The sequence below is a fragment of the Narcine bancroftii genome, chromosome 9 (assembly GCF_036971445.1).
Source record: "Narcine bancroftii isolate sNarBan1 chromosome 9, sNarBan1.hap1, whole genome shotgun sequence".
Classification (NCBI taxonomy): domain Eukaryota; kingdom Metazoa; phylum Chordata; class Chondrichthyes; order Torpediniformes; family Narcinidae; genus Narcine; species Narcine bancroftii.
This window is the reverse complement of record NC_091477.1, coordinates 83,006,132-83,027,805: the sequence shown is the minus strand read 5'-3', so window position 1 is coordinate 83,027,805 and position 21,674 is coordinate 83,006,132. Positions and strand designations below refer to the sequence as shown.

The 21,674-nt window shown below is 39.5% G+C and overlaps 1 protein-coding gene across 1 annotated transcript in view; it reads left to right on the top strand.

Annotated features, from left to right (window-relative positions):
- The window catches only part of LOC138742359 (period circadian protein homolog 2-like), a 64,688-nt gene extending 43,651 nt beyond the window's left edge, over positions 1–21,037 (top strand). Inside the window, exons 17-23 of the mRNA XM_069896659.1 lie at positions 666–824; positions 3,144–3,407; positions 4,643–5,424; positions 7,131–7,305; positions 8,455–8,611; positions 15,575–15,725; positions 20,508–21,037. Coding sequence (XP_069752760.1) covers positions 666–824; positions 3,144–3,407; positions 4,643–5,424; positions 7,131–7,305; positions 8,455–8,611; positions 15,575–15,725; positions 20,508–20,711 — 1,892 coding nt within the window. The 3' untranslated portion in view covers positions 20,712–21,037. The remainder of the gene's footprint in view (positions 1–665; positions 825–3,143; positions 3,408–4,642; positions 5,425–7,130; positions 7,306–8,454; positions 8,612–15,574; positions 15,726–20,507) is intronic.
- Positions 21,038–21,674: the final 637 nt, after the last annotated feature.

Genomic DNA, 21,674 nt, shown 5'->3' with positions numbered 1-21,674 from the left:
AATAAATATAGTCACTTTTTGAAAATTTGGTTTCCTTGTATTCAAAAGATTGGGGTGATTACTTTATGAATTATGTTTTTTTTTAAAGAGATAGTTTGTCAATTCCTGACCTCACCCTCACCTTGTAGTATTGTATGTTATTTTTAGTATTGTTAGTTTTTCATAAATATTTAACAGGTTTTCTTTTGATTAGAATCAGTAGTTTTATAATAGAATATATTTGTTCCATAAATTTAGTAGTGTGAGTAACATTTAGTATTTTATAGACCTGTGAGTTTTGTTTTATAAGAATAATAGCTTAAAAATGTTGTTAATGTATTATGTACACTTAATCTTTCTTTTCAACTCCTCTTTGGGGATTTTCTATGGGAGGGGAAAAGTTGGGTAACAATTTTGCTTCTGGAATATGTTTTGATTATTTAAAAAAAAAATTAAATTTTTTTTTAATTTAATTTTTAATTTAAAAATTTTAAAATTTAAATTTTAAATTTAAAAATTAAAAAATTTAATTTTTATTTTTTTAAAAATTTAAATTTAAAAAAAAATGCCTTAGTTTGTCACATCATTCTTATGGCAATCTCTGGCTGTCTATCAAAATCAAAATTCACAGTCATCGATCCAAGTGCAAATATGAGTGTTTGACCTGCAGCATGCTTTCCTTGTAGTTCCAATCAAGCATGAAAAGGAAATGCCTTCTGGAGCGGTTGTTGATGCACCCCTGGCACCACTCAGCTTGCCAAGGAAGGCCGCAAGTGTCACCAGCCAAGGAAGTTACAGCAGTACTATTGTTCATGTGGGAGACAAGAAACCGCAGGCAGATGGAGGTACTGCAATTCACTTTCTGAAGACCCTCTCAGTAGGAGGTGAAAGCTAATCAGCAGAAACCTAAATCTGAAGCCAGCTAATGGTCCGATAGGTCAAAGACGTGCTGAAAATTGAGGGAGATAAATTTTGATTTCCAATGACCAATATTCGATCATTCATGTCACCCTTGACGAAGCAAAATCATCCCTTAGTATTCAAAAAATCATGACTAGCATGCCAGATTTTTTTTTTAAAAGGGGTCAGTGGTCAAAACTTTGGTCAGAGAGGTAGGTTTTGAGGACCATGTCAAAATAGGAAATGGGTCTGCAGGTATAGACCTTTTTGAGCAAGATTTTGAGGAACTAGGGCCTTGGCAGCTGGATTCATGAGTTTTTGAAATGAAAATGTAGCATGAGTAAAGCATTCTACTTGGAAGAACATGGGTAACCAAAAGCAATGAGGCCAGATAAAATGTCAGAGATGGAAAAGATTGAGAATGTGGAAGGACTAAAGAGAAGTTGAGGTACTAGTGTGCCATGAGGCACAGAGATGATAAATGAACAGAATTTAGTGTGAGTTCAGCACAGGAAATTTGGGTGGTCAGGAGTAATTTTTATAGAGGGAACAGTAACATGGATCAAAGTTTCAATTAAAAAAAACACTAACCCTGGATCCAGGCATGAGTCGATCAGTTACAGATGTCGAAATATGCAGTGTTAGATGTGTTTCTAATGTATGGGTCGAAGCTCAACACTACAATGGATCCTAGATAAAGTTGCTGATGGTTTGATTCCAGGAAGAGATATAAAATTAATAGTCAGGCAATAGAGTTGAGGCTGTTCTAATCACAAAATAATTGGAAGAAATGTTTCCTTTTTATTGGATGTTCATGAAGCAATCTAAGCAACATGTTTATGCATGATGTTGTCAAGGAAAGTGGAGGTGAGAATTAAGTGAAGGATCAATTTTTCAGGGACGCTGGAGGTGTTGGCACAAAGATGTGAAGGGAGGCTGACATTCATGATTCTTCTGATTATTTGGCACCAGCCCCATCTAGCAGGAAAGTTCTGGATGAGCATAACATTGTGACAAAGACTGAAGATAGATTGAAAAGGATAAGCAGAGATTGGTCGTCTTTGTCACCATCTTCTAGATGTCATAATATTGTTGATTTGGTATGATGGCAGAATGAAAAAAATCAGACCTTGTCCAGAACTCCTTTGTCTTGGCAGCAGACCCTATTAATGCTGTATGTGATACAGCCAGATCTCACAATGCATGTTTAAATCAATTGTCCTCTGCTTCTATTTAAGTTGACTATAGAGACATGAGTTTATTTCAGATTTAATGTCAGAGTGCATGCATGACATCACACAACCCTGAGATTCTTTTTCCTGTGGGCGTGCAAGAATTACAACTAAATAGTAATGCTTAAAAAAAAACTAAACATGGAAACAAAGAACTGTAAACAGATAGCGAATGGAAACAAACTGCAATACATAGAGAATTTTTAAAAAAAAAGAAAATGCACAAGTAAGAGTCCTTAAATAGGTCTCTGATTGAGTTTGTCACTGATAGTGGCAGTATAGCAGCTGTTCCTGAACCTGGTGGCGCACGCCTTTGGCTCCTATACCCCTTTCCTGATAGCAGCAGCTCGAAGAGTATGTGCTGGGTGGTATGGGTCTTTGATTGCTGCTGCTCTCTGATGCCAGCATTCCCTCTAGATGTTCTCAATAGTCGGGAGAGTTTTGCCTGTGATGTCACAGGCTGTGTCCACTACCATTTGGAGGGCTTTACGCTCAGAGGTATTGGTGTCCCCATACCAGACCATGATGAAATTGGTCAGCACACTTTCCACCACACCTCTATTGAAATTTGCCAGGGTTTCTGGTGTCCTACCAAACCTCCACAAATTCCATGGGATTGACCAAAGTAAGTCAACAATTTCTTATTCCTTTTTTTTTTCTTGTCGCCCCTGAGATATATGAAGTTGTGAAATTGAATAGTTTAGTTTTTAATACCCATTTGGTGAGCCCTTCTAAAGAAAAAATATTTCTTGTACAGCATTGATCCATAGGCAATTCAACAATAGACCTGGTATGTGCAATGCATATTATCTTTTTCTCTCTTTTGCCCATGAATGTGGACTTGTGTTCCAGTAACACTACTGTATTCCAGGGTAACATCAGATAGAACAAGTCTTGCCAGACCAATCTGACTGACCAACCCAAGTACTTACCCATTAGAGGAATTATTGTGACAGTTTGATTTGTGTTTCAATGCAACAAAAAAAATTCTGTAGTTCTCTTACACAAAATTTTAAAATTAAATCTTGACAGAAATCTTATTGGAGGACGGAGTTACCATTGCTGATCCACCGGAGAACATGACATCTACATTGGTCACCACAGCATCTTCTTTGAACCCAGAAAAAGAGCCATACAAGAAACATGGCCTCACCAAAGAAGTTTTAGCTGCTCATACACAAAAAGAAGAGCAGATATTTTTGAGCAAGTTCAAGCAGCTGAATCAATTAAAACTATTTGAAACGACTTGCAAATCATCCTTGCAATATCAACACAGAGGATTTTCAGGGGATTGTGGTAAATTTTACAAATAAGGCTTGTTCCTTTCATTTACAAGAGTGCAAAATGTATAATATTTGTGAAAAGAGGCTGCCATGCTGCCTATAATTCAAGGCTACCACTCATAAATCACTTTTTTGTAGAGGAAAGAATGGTAAACCAGTGGATAAGAGATTTCAGCAGTAAGAAGAGATCTTGAATATTTGGGCTAATAGATGGAAATTGACCCATAACTGCCAACACTTGGCAAAGTTAAATAATATTTGCAAAAAATCTATTCAAAAGATGTAATATCTCATGTCTCCTGTTTATAAATATGTCAAGAGTATACTATATTGACTTTTTTAATAGAAAGGCAAAAATTTCCACTCATGGAAGTAATGCTAATAATTCTTGCATGATTGAAAGAAGCCTTTAATTTTGGGAATTTAGCCCCAACTATTGAATTTGATTGGGGCATTAAATCAAACATCCACTGCTTTTTCACTTTAGTATTGATCCAACATAGTTTTGTGAAATAACCTGCATTGTCCCTCAGCACCTGCAGTGGATGACAACAAGAAGCTTCTGACTGACGTTTTGGAAACTTAAGTTCGGAGGAAATATTAAATTCATTTAATTAAAAGCAGGATTATTATTCTCGGCATTGATTACCACAGAACTACTACATTCTGATCATTTCTGATTCACTAATGTCCTTCAGGAAAGAAAATCTGCCATACCTACCTAACCTAGCCTTGATATGCACTTGTTTACCAATGTGGTTTTAACTGCCTGAACTCCAAAGCAATTGGAGATTAAATTTAGATTTAAAATTTTAAATGTTCAAACAACATTTGGATAGCACTGGATTCTAGCTCCTGTCTTGATCACTGGCACCATAATAGCATGGCGTTAACTGCTACGCTAATTGTGCAACCCAGTTAGTCAATGGATCCCACAAATGAATTTAATTTGAGTTGATTATTTGCCACCTGGACAAGTGAAAAGTTTTTAATTTTGTTCATCCTTGCCTGTTATCATAGTCATTCCAAAGTTTGTTGAATTAAACTTTAATAGATTGCTTCTTGGATGATCCATCAATGTCATGCTGATTGTTGTAAGAGGCCTCAGTTTATTTTGAAAGTTGAGACTCCAGTATTTATGTCATAAGCTTTTGTCACTTGCTGTTCTGGGAGGGGGAGGGGGAAAACCTATCCAGAGCAAAATATGAAGTAAAACCTTACAATTGTCCTACATGTTTCCTTGTGCAGGATCTCGAGGATTTAAACCTGCTTGGAATCATGGAGAAACTGCGCATAAAAAAAGAGGGAAGAATAGGAAGCTTGGTTCAAAGCGCATCAAACACGGATCATCTGAGAGTGCTGCTAGTCGCAACACCATCCATCGACTTCCCCCTTGGTCCCCAGCTGCTCCCTCGCAACCCATATATTCACCAATACCAATTACAGCAGTCATACCAACCTACCAGCTGCCAATGTTTCCAGCTCCCGGGGGCATGCCTTTTGTAACCGACCCATCTCTAGTCAGCTTCGATAATCCACAAACTGTTTGTTGCAATGCTCAGTCTGCACCATTTCCTCCACCACTCGTACCACCATTGGTGGCAGTTGTATTGCCTAATTATATGATGTCTCAGGTGACTGAGACAGTGCACCCACCAATTTTTGCAGGCCAGCCATCATTCCCTTCACAGCAGGACTTTTTGTCATCACGGAGTTCATTCCAGGCTCATCCAGAGTTTGCTTCACTGCATCAGGATCAACCAGCAGAAGGTGAGCAACTGCCTGCACCAGAATCTCAAGGTGTTGCATCCTGTTTGGGACCACAAGGCCACACCTCCCCTGCATTATTCCATTCTAGGTCAAGTTCACCTTTACAGCTAAACCTGCTGGATGAGGTGCCCCCATCGTCAGAAACAGTTGGAATTGTTAGATTTGTAAGTGGAAATGGATTAATGGCAAACAGAGGAGGAGTGGGCACCAGTGCCGATGTTACAAATATGGAAACCATTGCAAAGGATGAAGCTGAACTTGTAAGTGGCTTATAAATTTAAAAACAGTAAATGGTTATATAGTTATATGGATAGACTTGTGTATTCTGTTTCTAAGGAAAATAGAGATAAAATTGGGGACGTGGTACAAGTTGCCTAAAATTTGATTTTTTCCTTTGGGTATTTGCTGCATCTGGTACAATAATGGATGCTACACAGTGCATGCATTGTGTGTCTGGGTGCCATCAGTGAGATATCTGTATATGTATAGCTCATGGCCACCAAATGGACTTGGTGAGAGGCAAGAGTGCCACGGGCTTCCATGTAACAATAGAGGCTGTGAAACATGACCAGCCAGCCAGACTATGTAAATGATAACTACAGAACTAAAATAATCATAGGCTGGGTAGCAATTAGCGCAAAGCCTTTACAGCGCCAGCAATTGGGACAAGGGTTCAAATCCCGCGCTGTCTATAAGGAATTTGTATGTTCTCCCTGTTTTCCCTGAGGGTGTAGGTTAATTGGGTGATACGGAATCAGGAGCTAAAATGGCCTGTTACCATACTGTGTGTCTAAATGTGAGTTCTTGTTTAGGAACAGTGGGTTACCTAAAAGTTCTGTATTAAATCTATTCTTAGCTGTTTCTTTTACAACCCTCAAAGATTTTGAAGTGCATCCACCCTGTCCCTCTAATCTCCTCTTGTTTAATTGTACAGTACAACTCCAATTATCCGAAATGGATGGGACTGGGCCTATGTTGGTAAATGTTTTTTTGGAGAACTGGTCATTTTTTTTACAAAAACAGCCCAGTAGCAACAGCAAATCACTTGTATCATGTTTAAACAACAAACAACAAGGGAAGGCTTTTTAAGCATTAAAATAATGTTTAATTCTCACCAAAAAAAAATGCTGGCTGCAACACCACCACCAATCACTGAGACCACCCAACCACTGTTGCTAATCCACAGGGAGGCTTCCTGGGCTGGTGAAACACTCACTGGTGAATTGGCAGGCTGCTGTCTCTCCAGTCACCAGAGTTCCCAACTCTAAATCCTCCCGTAGGCCTACTGCTCACGCACACAGAGGGAAGGGTTCGGCATCAGGAGTTCTAGTGTGCTATTGGGGGGGGCGGGGGGGGGGTGCGGAATGCCACTGAGCCCAAGGTCCCGCTCCTGCCCGGGAGGCTGCTCTCCTTCATGATGCTGGGACAAGGAATGCTTCCGACTGCCTGCAGCTGGGAGAAAGTGGCTCGCAGTTTGAGAGGGAGAGCTGGAGATAAATGGTGCTAGGGGAAGGTAAAGAAGAATGGAGAGAGGTGAGGGAGATTCCTGAAACTAGGACAATTGGCATTCTAATTTCATGGTGGGTGAATTTTTTTTAATCTGTGAGGTCAGTTTGGCTCCATAAAATGTTGGATAAATGAGGATTTCTGATTTGTTTCAGATATTTTCAGATAAATGAGGATTTCAGAGAATCTGATTTCAGATACTTGGAGTTGCACTGTATCAGGTTACTTTTTTTTGTTATGTGAAAAGTACCAAACATTGTAGCACATTTGCTGTTTGCAGTGCATTATCCCGAACTGTCTATAATAGGCCAACATTGTTTGATGTTCACTGGTGTTGCATGCCAATCTCCAAAACATCTGCTGCATTTAAAACAAATCTCCATTCATTCATCAGTCTGAACTTTTAATTAATAATATATATGCTTGTCTACATGGCCTAAAGATTTGTTGTTTTTTAAAGGCCGAATCCCCAGCTGAAGCCCAGAACAGTGATGCTCACTCCACTTCCACTGACATGCTGGACCTGTTACTGCGATCAGACACTGGCTCTGCAGGCTCGGGGAGTGTGGAATCGACAGCCTCAGGCTCTTCCAGTTCCCCATCCAATGGTTGTGGAATGTCGGGGACTGACGCAGGTAATTTCACGGGAGAAAGTTAACTCCTTAGTAGAGTTCTTGTGTCACCAAACATTAGAAAGTAGTCAGAAATTGTCAGTACTTACTTCTACTGCACACTACTCCAACCCATCATAAGGTTAATGAAAGCGTAGCTAGGAGCTGTCTATGAAGTTAAATTGAGGACAAATAAGCTTGGGAAAAGATTGTTATTGCAGGAAAATTGGTACTTTACACTATTTTCTGTAGTCATTTAATAATCCAACATCTCAAGGCTTCTGATTCTGAACGATTGGAAAAGATCCATATCCTCAATTCCTCTGCTCAACCATGTTTCCCTAACTTTGCCAGCCTTGTCCCTCACTCTGGAATTGGGATGCTGGAAGAGACAACATTAGAAGAGGTGGCAAGATTCACAGCCATTCATTGCCTCCAAAGGGACTTTTTTGCCTGGCTGCCTTGTTTTAATAAAGGTGCTGGGTTAATTGGCGACTCAGTTTGCTTCTGTAAGGCAAACAAAGGAAAATTTTTTTGTGCATTTTGTGCCGTCTATTGAATCTTGCATCCATCATCAAAATATTGTAAGAGTCTGATGGAATTCAACCATTTAAATTATTGTTTTTGGGTGTAACTACAGGCCAGTTTGTAGAGATATTTATCGTACGAGGTAATGTTCAAGGCCTCACGCCCACCCACAGCAATATCCATCATACAACAAGAATTAACTGTCCCTCAATTATCAGTGAGCTAATTGTTTATTTCAGCAAAAGATAAATGGGGCCCATGGGTTTCTTTGCTGAGAGTTCATGCAAGGTAACTGGGGGTTACTTTGGCTTTGGATTGACCAAGGAAGCTTTATAACTTGTCAGTAGGCAGTGAACCAGAATAAGCTCCACATAATGTCATTTATTCCTCTAGACAGTCTCAACCTGATTAATGGAATCCATGTCCTACAATAGCTAGACAGTGAAAGCACTTTTGCCAGAGGTACTGCAGCTGTTCCAGAAGGTCAGCTGGAGGGGCAATAAATTCCAGTCTTGCCAGCAAAGCCCAGGACTCTGAATTAATAAAAATGTGGCTTTTATTCATTTTTTTTTCTTGTACTTTTTTGTTTATTACTTCATCAAACCACGAGCTGATTTGTTTTTCTTTGTTTAATGTTACTATTAGGAAGTAGCTACTTAAGCACCAGCAAATATTTTGGAAGCAGTGACTCTGAGACTGAGAAAATAGGCCAAAGCAATAAATATATGCGTAAAGATCCCATCTGGCTAGCCAAGGCAAATGCAGATGAAAGAACCATGATGACTTATCAACTACCATTGAGGTAAGAACCAAAAATCCACGTGCAAATTTTGTTGAGTGGCGCCCCACATTCTAGTTGTATTTTAGCCAACAACTGTGCTAAATATTGTAATTGAGCTTATTTAGTTTCCACCTAACTCTTAAAAGTTACCATTGCATCAATCCATGTTTTCTGTATCTTGCGTTTTTAAACTCTGTGACTGACTCATGAATGTTTTGTTGAAATTTGTTCCTATGACCATCTGAAGTTCTGTTCAACCCACTGAATAACTTTGGTAGTTGTTCTGTGTATAATACTTATGGCCTCTTGAAGGAAGATGCTTGTTTTTTTTTAAACTACAAAGCTGGTGATGTTTAAGCATTCATTTATTGGCATTGATCATTGCAGGATGAATAGACCCTCTTTCTAGCCAGTTCAGATTATGATTATTTTGAGTTTGTGATTTGTTCTTGCTTCCCTCATCTTCTGTTAAAAGAAATCTGTAGGTCTATGTGCAAGTCTCTCTCTATGCATGTGTATGACCTGTACAAGTGGATCTGAAAGAGCTGAACTGTTCGAGAGAAATAAAAATGAGGAAGGCTATTATGTACAGAGTTCAGGAGAAGTGAGATTAGACCAAACCATTCTCACAAAAATGAAGATTTTCAAAGAGTAAAGCAGTGAGAAGATGGGTCCTTTCATCCCATCCTCTCCATAGATCCATACAATTTATTTCTTATAAATAGTAGCTATTTCAATCACATCTCCAGCAGCCCATTTAAACTTTGGTCCCACATTGTTGGCTTTTTTCTGTTGACTTCACTGAAGTAGAAGAAAAGCCCATTCGATAACAGATAGGCAAGCAATTTATCATGCCCACCTGTACTGTTAGGTGAAAAGTTAAAGATCAACCTCGTGGCTACAGTAGTGGTTCACAGCTTTATAGCAGGGGGCAATTCGGCAATATCAACAAAGGTACGAGAATTGGAACTGCGTAGATCATGAACAATTTGACAATATGGATTCTGTTTCATGTTTTCTCACCAGTGCTTATAGATTAAAACTCGAATGTGGCACACTTGAAACTTTAGTATTGCTAGACTATGAAATTGAATATTTCTATAATTATTACCTCAACATACTTTTAATTTGGGTGTTGCGTAGTAACAAAATACATTTTACAGATGAGACAAAGCTTGGAGGTGCTGTGTAAGTGCAGGAGGTTTCGTAGTTACAACAGGATATAGATAGGATGCAGAGTAGGGTGAAGAGGTGGCGGATGGAGTTAAGTCTAGATAAGTGTGAAGTGATACCTTTTGGAACATAAAACTTGAAAGTGGAGTACATTGTTAATAACAAGATTCTTAATAGTGTGGTAGAACAGCAAGAGCTTTGGGTCCAAATCCATAGATCTTTCAAAGTTGCTGCAGAGATTGATGGGGTAGTTAAGAAGGGTGTGATGTGCTGTTCTTCATTAGTCAAGAGCCTTGAGGTAATGTTGCAGCTCTATAAAACTGGTTAGACTATGCTTGGAATAATGAGTTCAGTTCTGATTGTCTCATTACAGTTAGGATGAAGCTTTGGAGAGGGTGCAGAAGAGATTTACTAGGATGTTGCCTGGATTGGAGAATTGTCTCTTGTGAGGCAAGGTTAACAGTGCGAGGTCTTTTCTCTTTGGAGTGAAGAAGGATAAGAGGTGACTTAATAGAGATCTACAAAATTAAGAGAGCCATAGATAAGATGGACAGCTAGCACCAGAGGACATCTGTACAAGGTGAAGGGAGGAAAGTTTAGGGAGACGAGAAGTGTAAGTAGGAGGCTTGGTTGGCATAGCAGTTACACAATGCCTTTACAGTGCCAGTGATTGGGACCGGGTTTGAGTCCCACACTGTCTGTAAGGAGTTTGTACATTCTACCCACATCTACGTGAGTTTTCCCTGGTTCTGGTTTCCTCCCACCATTCAAAATGTACCCAGGGATGTATGTTAATTGAGTGTAAATTGGCCAGCACAGATTTGTGAACTGAAATGGCCTGTTACCGTGCTCTAGGTCTAAATTTTGAAAAAAAAAATGTGAGTGCCTGGAATGCATTGTTGGGTGAGGCTGATACAATAGGAACGTTCAAAAGAACTTTTAGGCCCTTTCATGCAATGAAAAAGCCCAACTGTAAAGGCGGAGGTTTTCCGTCCTTGCGTTGGGAGACTTGCCTTCTTGAATGAGCCATAGCCAGCTCCAAGGCGCCAACTGCAATCCCTGTCAGGGAAGAATAATTGACAGAGCGCTGCACTCTGCGAACTTGCATGAAAATACAGCTGCTGCAAGCAGGTGGTTAGGGATGGGCTGATGGCGTCGTCAGCCTGTGACCCATCTCCCCACTCACCGCTCTCCCTTCATGACCCCCTCAAGGTAGGGGTGGTCGGCAAGAGCAATCAGGGCAGGGGTGGCGGGTGGGAGCAGTCAGGTGGCGGGGCCAGCCGGTGTGGGCTGTGACAACCACTCTGGCACCTCACCGGGCTGCTTCAGCCTTTTGGCTGCTCTCCCCGGTTCAAAACCTGGCAGAGCAATGGCTGTCTTCTCTACCCATAATCCTCACACAGCTGGAACTGTTCTGGGAAACACAGCAGTTCCAGCTGTGTGGGGGATTATGGGTAGGGAGGACTGCCATTGCTCAGGTACATATTTATGACGGGTGGCACTATGGTACCAGTCGCCCTGCCTCTATCTGCTCCAGAGGGCGCTACGTGGCACTGAATGCAACAAAGGAGCCACCTATTAGGGCTGATCCATGAAAGGTAAGTTTTATGTTTTCCCTCTGTGCTTGTAGTCGGCCTCCAGGTAGAGGCCTGGCATGAAAGGGCCTTTAGACAGACACATTGATGCAAGAAAAATGGAGGGTTATGGTTGTGAAGCAGGGAAGGGTTCATTTGTTGAGGATTATATTAAGGCGGCATAACATCGTTGGCCAAAGGGTCCATACTCTGTTGTAATGTTTTATGTTCTATATATTTTCCAAAGAATTCACTTTAAATTGTACTCTGAGTATAAAGGGAGCATGAGAAACTGGGATTTCCCAACAATCTGATGGCAGATTGTCAGTTTTACTGCAGTATAGATTGTTTTTCTCTACTTTTCACCTGGCAGTGAGAGGGCTGTTCCTTTCTGTAGTATGTTTTCTTCATTAGTAGCTGTTCCCTTATTACATTAGGTTATTACCCACTCACATTTAGATTAAGTGGTGGCTGAGATGAAGTGTGTTCATCCATGAAAGACACCTGACTCATCTGGTCTAAATTTCATCTAACATGTGCACATTCAAGGCCAAGTTCACCAAGTGACAATTAGGAGATGTATCCTTGCTATTTTTTATGTTCTATTCCATTGCATTTCAAGTTCTGCCACACTTCTGGTGCTCTCAGTGAGATCAACTAATTCTCTTAAGGTTCAAGATTTGCGTCAGTAATACTAATCTGCTGGGGGAGCTTACGGGGTTTCTATTCTTGGCAGTGATTAAATAATGTAATTGATCCCTGAGTGCAATTTTTTTCTGAAGAAAAGATGTCTAATTGTATCTATAAGGTAATAATCTAATTGCAAGGCTGTAATTTAATCTTTTGGTTTTCAGATAATAATAAGAGCCAACCTAACATTAAATAATTTATATCCCCCTAAACTTGAGAGGCAGGAGAATGATGCTCTACTATCTATTTCATGGAAAATTATATGCACCAAACATTACTGCGTTTCTGATTTCTGTCAACATTCAGTTAGAATTGATGCCACAATCTTTGGCTCTTGAAATGGAAATCAGAGCTAAATTTCATCTGTGTTGATGCTTGGATCACACGTCTATCCCTTTAGTCAGACCATGACTTTGCAACTCTTTAACATCACTGGACCCCACTCCAGCCACATATCACCTGCTATTGAAACTCTCATATTTTAATAGCCTCCAAGTTGACATTTAAAACATAGAAACCTACAGCATGCTACAGCATCCCTTTGGCCCACCATGTTATGTTAACCTAATAACCTACTCTAACAACTGCCCTACTGCAAAACCCTCCACTTTTCTCAATTCTCAAATAGTCTCTTAAAAGATGTATTGAACCTGACCATTGTTGCTGGCAGCACATTCCATGCACGCACCACTCCCTATGCGATAAACTTTCCTCTTGCATCCTGCCTGTACATACTACCTAGCTCCTTAAAACTGTACCCTCTCATGGTAGCCATTTCAGCCCTGGGAAAAAGCCTTTCATCGTCTTGTATATTTCTATCACGTCATCCCTCATCCTCTGTTGCCCCAAAAAAAACAACAGCCAAGTTCACTCAACCTATCCTCATAATTCATGCTCTCCAATCCAGGAAGCATTCTTCTAAATCTCCTCTGTACTTTCTGTATAGCATCCACATCCTTACTGTAGTGAGGTGACCAGAACTGAACACCATGTAGGTGCCCACCGCCTAACGTCCGACCAAATATACATCCATAGTCTGAGATCAGTCAGAAATCCCAATCGGATAATGTGAGAACAAGATGTAGCAGACGTAACCGGAAGTGAAGAAGGGGCAAGAGAAAAGGAAACTGCAGAAGGAGAAGAACAGGTGCAGAAGAAGTTCACTATTAAGGGGTTAGCCAGATTCTTTGCAGACCTTAATAGCTTGCTGAAGCTAGCACCTTTTACCCTATTCCTGATAGAGAGGAATGCTCATGCAGTGTTTGCTGCATATAGGTTGCACCTCTATTATCCAGTGCACTGTGGTCCAGAAACTCCCGTGGTGCGGCACGTTTTGAATCTGCTGCCATTAGTACAACTCCTTACAGCCAGCATAGGACTCGAACCCCAGACCTGATCACAGCAGATTCAACCTTTACAACACCAGTGATCGGGACAGGGGTTTGAGTCCTGTGCTGTTTGTAACGAGTTTGTACAAACATCCCAATCGCTGGCGCTAACCATGCCATCCCACAGTATTATTTCCTGTTTTAAGCTTTGTTCTACCTTTGATATGTTTTTACATATGAGGTTCCATTTGGGTCAATTTCTGTTTTCTGGAATTTTCTGTGGTCTGGCAATGGCCATGTCCTGATGTCACCAAATTAAAGAGCTTCAGCCTGTATGAAGAAATTTAGGAAGAAAAAAAGCATGCAAGGCAAACAACACTGGACATCTTTCTGAAGAAGCCAACACCTCCCCAGGAAGAGCCTCAGCCAGGTCCGTCAGGCATTAATCATCATCATGGTTATCCCTTGAGGTCGAGGATGATGGCCTTCATTCCATTGATCTATTTATGGGCTCTGAAGTGGCTTACAAGTTCAATCTTGGAAAGTGACCCATTGAGCGAAGACCCCTATGTGTGTATTCGTTTAATGTGTACTTAATGTTGCACTCCAAGAAGCACACGATGCTTCACAAATCAACCAACTCCAATGGCATGGAAACCACAATGATTGGAGCTGATGGATTTGTTGCAGCCTTCACAGCCGTTGAGTTCGAAGTAACTTCATCCGCCTGTTCCACCAGTGAGGTCTTGGTTGGATTCTTCTTTGTCATGGAGCTCACCCTTTACCTTATTGCCATGGTTGGCCCTACCAGGAGCACAGCTCCAGATGGCATCACTCTCTGGATCTCAGGACCACACAAGCTTCTCCACCATGACAAGGTGACAATCCATGGAGAAGATTCAGGCATTAGAGTGACGGTTCGTCAATGGAGATTATTCAACTTGAAACTTCCAATGAAACACTGAGGAAGTTGAGAACAGTGATGTGGATGATCCTGAACCTCTTTGTTAAATTGTATGAGATTATAGGCTAATAAAGTGTTTATATAGAAGTTTACAAAGGGGAAAAAACTTAAAACAGTTTAATTTATCATAAGTTCAGTATCCCATATAGTTTTGATAAGTATATACAGTAATATGGTGTTCACAAGACGTCCACATCGCATAACACCCAATTTCACAGAGCGTATCGTGGACGATAAGCAGCACATTCTTGTACTCCAATTGGGGTCTAACTGAGGTACAGTATTATAAAGTGGCAACATTACCTCCCGGCTCTTGGCCTTCCTATGTTTTAACAACCTTCCTCCTTCGAATTCCATTAAACAGGAACTATGATGTCATTTTCCTGAGTTGCAACAAGTTCCATCACCCTCCTCTGGATGACCTTAACCAGTTTTCAATTTAAAAAAAAAACACAATAATGTTCAAGTTTTCATTCATGTTCTCTGTGCTTCTGCCTATTTGTATCTCTGTCTGTCATCACCTTCGCACCTAATTGCATAAGTGGTGGCAACTGTGCTTTCACCTGACGATCCTGTGCCTTGGATTGCCCTTCCAAAACCTCTTGATTTGTAAAAGCTTCTTGACATAGTGTAAACTATCAATTTCTGTGGCTTTGTGTCTTTTTGTTTAAAGCACATTGGGACGTTATTAGCTCCATTTCTGAAGAGAAATTGTTCTTTTTAAACTCTTTGATAAATACAACAGTTACTATATCAGGATCTATCTGCATTACATGAAGTTTCATCCCCATCCTTACCAAATTTTAATAGAATAGAAAGTGTTTTTGTTGCACTCTGGGAGAACCAAAACAATATGATAAGTAGAAAACTTACAAAAGGTTATTGCTTTTGCAAGATGCTCACTAAATCAAAGGGGAATTACTTTGCCAAAGCATCATTCCAGCATTTCAACTGCTAAAAATATTTTCAACTGCAATTCTTCATTTTATCTGGAGCATTATCATATTGTTTTAAAAAGGTTAAACCATTATTAAAGTGCAAATAAACTGAAGATTGATCATTGGAAATGGATTGCATAGTTAAAATTTACTGTTGAATAATGGTCTTTTTAGATACCATAATGGTTAACGTCAGAGCCTGCTTTGATTTGTAACTTCACTTACAGTTATTTATAATGCTATTTGTTGTTCATGTTTTTGCTGGTCAATTTTATCAAAGTTTATTAAACAGAAGGCATGTCATTGTTGCAATTCAGGGACATTAAAACCGTTTTGAAAGAGGACAGAGAGAAGCTGAAACTAATGCAGAGAAACCAACCCAAATTCACAGAAAAGCAAAAAAAAGAAATTGCTGAGGTATTTCCCTGGTTGAAGACAAACACAGCGCCAATAACCATTGATATCATGGTAAGTTTTATTTTCCAAATTTTCTGAACTTCAAATTACGAATAGCAAATATTACAATTAGCTCTGAGATTAAGAGGATTGGAACAGTAAATTTTAACTGCTCTCACATTAACTGGGGCTACCATTGTGCAGAGGGTTTGCGTAGGGAGGAATTTAAGTGTGTCCAGGAAACTTCTCAAGAAATATGTAGAGGACCCTACTAGAGAGGGAACACCACTGGTGTTTTGCTAAGGTTAAGCAGAGGTAGTCACAGATTTGTTAGTAATATGCCTTGTACATGCAATACTGCATACAGCACACTTTACTGCTAAGTTACACTTATCTCTGAATGTGCTTAACTGCAAAGTCCATTCCAATCTGTCCACAGCGTTGGTCATGACCTAGCCTGTGGTGAACTCAAATCCAAGAGACCTCACTACCAATGTGCACACTCTTTTATAATCTGATCACTCTCTCCACCCCTACCTGGGTTGATCCTTTGTATAGCAGACATTGCACGCTCAGGTCTGAGAAACAACATCTTGGTTACCTAGCACCCAGGTCACCCTTCCCCACCCCGCACCCATATTAGATCTCGGCAATTGTTCCTTGTGTTCGCTAGCTGACATTTTAGGATTATTGCAACAGCTGATCTCCTTATTGGGAAATGAGGTAGAGCAGGTAACTGAAATGTCAGTGGGGGAGCACACTGGGACAGTTTGTCGTCCTAAATTTGGGAAAGGCTCATTTTGATAGCATCAGACATGAACTCTCAAGAGTAGATTGTAAGAAGCTGTGGTATCTGGCAAGTGGGAGGCTTTTAAAAGTAGGATGGAACGGGTTCAGGGACAGATTATACTTGTTAGAATGAAACACAAGCCTGGTACTATTGGGGAACCCTGGTTACCAAGAGCTATTGTTCTTGTTAGGAAAAAGGAAGGAAGCCAGGGCCAAGAGATTCAGCAAGCAAATTTTAAGAACAAAAGGATAACTTGGGAGAGCACAGATCCCTCTTGAGGGTCAATATGTTCATCTATTTGTAGAGGCACAGCAGATGGGCAAGGTTTCAATGATTATTTTTGTCTGTATGTGCTGTGGAAAAGGTCATGGGCATTAAGCAATTAAGCGAAATGAATAATGATGTCTTGGGACAGATTTATAACACAAAGGAGGAAGTGATGATGGTAGATAAAGAGGGAACTCCAGGCCAGTGAGCCTAACATCAGTGGTGGAAAGTTTACCAGAAAGAATTCTGAGGGACAGGATCTATCAACATTTGGAACAGCAAGACCTGATGAGGGATAGTCAGCATGGCTTTCTGTGCAGGAAAGGGTGTCCCGCAAATTAAAATGAGCAAGGTGAAGGATGTTGTGTACGTGGATTTTAGAAGGCCTTTGACAAGATTACACAAGATAGGCTGGTCCAGGAGGTCAGATCGAATGGCATCAAGGATGAGCTAGCAAATTGGTTTCAGAATTAGCTTGATGATGAGAGAACAGAGGATGATAGTGGAGGACTCTTATTTACATTGGAGGCCTTTGACCTGTGCGCACTGCAGGGATCGGTACTGTGTCTATTGTTTTTCATTGATGTTAATGACTTTGACCATGTGGTTAACAAGCTTGCAGGTGACTCCTACATTGGATAGTGAAGACAATTATGAGATATGAGGATCTAGATGGAAAGTGGTCAAGGAATGGCAGGTGGAACTTAACTCTGAGGTGTTGCATAAGTTTTTAAACCAGAGCAGCCCTTCCACCATGGGGCCCCAAGAGAATATAGAACCAAAAGACTTACTGGTACGTGTACATAGTTTCTTGAAAGTGATGGTTCAGGTAGACAGTGAAGCTTGTCTTTATTGGTCAGGACATTTGAATACAGGAATTGGCATGTCCTGATACTATTCTGCAGTTCTCTAGTCACCTGGTATAGGAAAGATGCCATTTAGCTAGAAGGGGTGTAGAAAAGGTTCAGAAGTGTGTGAACTTTTATGACTCTGACTTGTTTTGGGAGGAGAAATGAATGATATTTTCATGGTATATTCCTTGCTCATTTTAATCACAAGTATTCAGTAATGATGTGGTGAAGCTGCTGCTTTACATCATGAGTCCACCCTAAGTCCAATTTTTTGACTGTTATTTGGTAGGCTATTGAGATGTGCAGAGCAACAAAGGGATTTAGGAGTGATGGTAAATAGTACCCTCAAGGCTGATACTCAGGTAGATGGTGTGGTGAAGAAGGCATTTGGAATGTTGGCCTTCATAAATCGGAGTATTGAATTCAAGAGTAGGGAGGTTATGATGAAATTGTACAAGGCATTGGTGAGGCCAAATTTGGAGTACTGTGTACAGTTTTGGTCACTAAATTATAGGAAAGATATAAACAAAATAGAGAGAGTGCAGAGAAGGTTCACGAGAATGTTGACAGGATTTCAGGGTCTGAGTTACAGGGAAAGGTTGTGCAGACTGGGGCTTTTTTCTCTGGAGCGTAGAAGATTGAGAGGGGACTTGATAGAGGTGTTTAAGATTTTAAAAGGGACAGACAGAGTAAACGTGGATAGGCTTTTTCAATTAAGAGTGGGGGAGATTCAAACTAGAGGGCATGGTTTAAGATTGAAGGGGGAAAATTATAAGGGGAACATGAGGGGAAATTTCTTTTCGCAAAGGGTGGTAGGGATGTGGAATGAGCTTCTGACAGACGTGGTCGAGGCGGGATCATTGGTTACATTTAAGGAAAGACTGGATAGTTACATGGAGAGGAGAGGACTGGAGGGGTATGGACTGGGTGCTGGTCAGTGGGACTAGGAGGGTGGGGATTTGTTACGGCATGGACTAGTAGGGCCGAACTGGCCTATTCTGTGCTGTAAGTGGTTATATGGTTATTTGCTGAGATTTTTAATGGTTCTGCAGTCAACAAGCCTTTGTCACTCTTGTGCCAGATTGCCATTATTTAAGCTAAATTTTGGACCAGTTTTTGGATTTGAGTGCTTTCCAAATATGTTTCATATTTACACCTCTTTCATAAAAGCTACAAGTGGAGTAACACCTGAAGCAATCCATTCTTTAGGTGAAATACACAGCATGAAAAATAGTTTATTTTATTTGCATATTTACAAGTATTTGGAAAAGAAAGGTACTGTGGATGTTGGAAATCTGAACAAGATAAGAGAATTTAAAAAACCCTTAGCCCAAGGGTTTGTGGAGAGAGATAAGAGTTTATGATTTTGGTCAATTCATGAGGAGTGGAACAAGTTTAAGATTTAACAATCCTAACAATTGCACCATCACAGTTATTTGTATCCAGGCTTCCTATTGTGGGCTTTTCCCCCTATTCATTTCTTGTTCTTAAACCATTAAATCTCTTCCAGAAAGTTCTGATGAACAGTTAGTAGCCTAAAATTTGGGTTCTCTTTTTTTTCTCCCACCTAAACTGCTGAGTGATCCAGCGCTTTATATTTTAAGTTTACTTCCATACATTTGGTACTAAGCTGTGCATAGGGTTTAGTTCTGCTAACATGAAGCAAAATTTGTACCCATAATTTGAAAATTTCAAATACAAAAATGCAAATTGAAACCAAACTTCCACATTGTAAATGGGGAGAAAAATCAAGTTGTGTAAATTTTTCCATCATCACTTTTTTTAAAACTCCCACTAGCATGCTCCACTGATTAAAATCCTGATTTGTTTTGCATGAAAATGCCCTCAAGATGTTATTTTTCAAGTACTTCATATAAAACATGCACTTCAAACAGTTTGAGATAGTTTCCCAATTTATTTTTTAAAAAACATTATCAGAAATGCTGCAAAATTTAAACTCTACAGAATTTGTTAGAGAGGACAGTTATATGTGCTTCAGGTAATCAGTATGCAAGTAGAGCAAAACATTACTGTTAAACCAATACAAATTGGACCTGTTTCCTCATGCCAAATCAGTGAGGAAAAGTAAATTGTGATAATAAGTGTGAAACATAAATTTTGTCATGACAAATGAACTAGACCGTGAATCCCATTTCATTGTTAACTAATTAACAAAAGAAAGAATAGTGAAAAGGGTTAGTGTCCATGAGGGAAGGGAGATGATCAAAAAGAACTGTGATTGTTACAATGAGCATTAGATTTTTTTTCACAAAGCAACCACTGTAATTGTTCGATTATTATGTGGCTTTCTAGCAATATTTATTTCAGTACCATACAATTGATCAGAATAATCATCAGGTCTATGACTTTGGAAGTCAAGAAAATTAAATGTTGTCATTGGCAAAGTGCTTTTATTTTTGAGCTGAATACAACCTTGGTGTCATCTATTTTTGCTATGAAACTAATTTTGGATTTGATCATAGTCCTAGAGTTTCACAGCACCGAAACAGGCCCAACTTATTCATGACAAACTAGCTAGTCTCATTTTGCCTGCATGCAGCCCATATCCCTCTAAACCAGTGGTTTTCAAACTGCCCCTTAGACTTGCATACCACCTTAACAATCCCTTACTAATCAAAGAGCACTTATGGCATAGGGATTGCTTAAGGTGGAATAGGAGATTAGGAGGGCAGTTTGAAAACCACCGTTCCTCTCAATGACTTGTATAAATATCATTTGAATGTTACATTTGTCCCCACTTCCACCATTCACTGTGACATCTCATTTAGAATGTAATTAATTTGGGGATTCTGTTCCCCATAACATTTAAATGTGTAAACTGAAATAGAAATAATATTTTTAATTATATTGCTTGTACTCTTGTTTGCGGGAAATGTCTGACTATTGCCTTGAATTTATGTTGGGTTGTAACTCCTCTTAATTTAGGATAAAATCTTCTTTGAGAAAACTGAACCACAGAACACTTCACCAACACTTGATGTTGAAATCCATAATCTGGAGTTGAATGGATTGATGGAACCAGGCCATGATGTTAGCTTTCAGACCTCAAACTTTGTAAATGAAGAGAAAAAACCTTCAGAGTTTGCAGAACCTAGTCTGGAAATTACATTTGGAAACACCACCCGTTGAAGTTCTGAAGTGTCCCAATGGACACATGCTTTCTGGGTTTGAATGCACAGAGCTCTTTTTTGGGAGTTTACAGAAATTGCATCTCACCTTAAATGTACAAGTAGAGGAAATTACAGTTTTTAAAGCTTTTTTGAAAAAAAGCTGATGTTATTTCTTAGCATAATTAGCATTGCTTCAAGTTGAATTACTTCTGACTGTATTCACAGTTGATGCATATGTTCATGGAATCTGGTGTTGCTGTATCTGATATTAGTATAGAATTTTTAAGTATCCATGTTAATCAGCAGTTTTTGATGACCTCATCATAAAATTAATTTTTATAGTCAGTTGAGGTGTACGTTCATTTCAGCTTATAAATAAATATCCTTGTGGAGGTTGGTATCCAATTTCTGAAGTCTTAACTGCCAGTATAATTTTATTATTACAATGGGGAAGCTTCCATTAAAATAGATATTTAAGCAGGGTGTTCCACTGAGTGGGAATATACATTAAGATATTTTGAATGAGTTATAATATTGGCCAGAATATATCCAGATTCCTGGACCTAGATTTTCAGCTGTTTGCATTGACTCGTCTTGATTTCAGGTCATAAATTGGATTACCGATATGCACTAAGGATGCAATTTTAACATTAAAAATGTTTCCAATGAAATCTAAAGTCTTGAAGCAGAAACACTGAAGAAAGTAAACTATTCTTTGTGATTTTGGAATAAAGAGAAAGACAACACAAGAAATGTTTTTTTTTAAATTTAAAAAAAAAATCTGCCTGTTTGATTCTTGCTCCTACTTTGAAGGACTCAGGCCCCAAATGTTGGTGATAAACCTTTGCCTCCTATGGACGCTGCAAGAACCACTGAGTTCCTCCTGCAACTGTGTGTTTTTTAAATAAATCTAAAAAGATGTTTATAGAATTTTTTTCCCCTCATTTTAGAGTGGTCATATAATCCTGACCTCATTAAATCC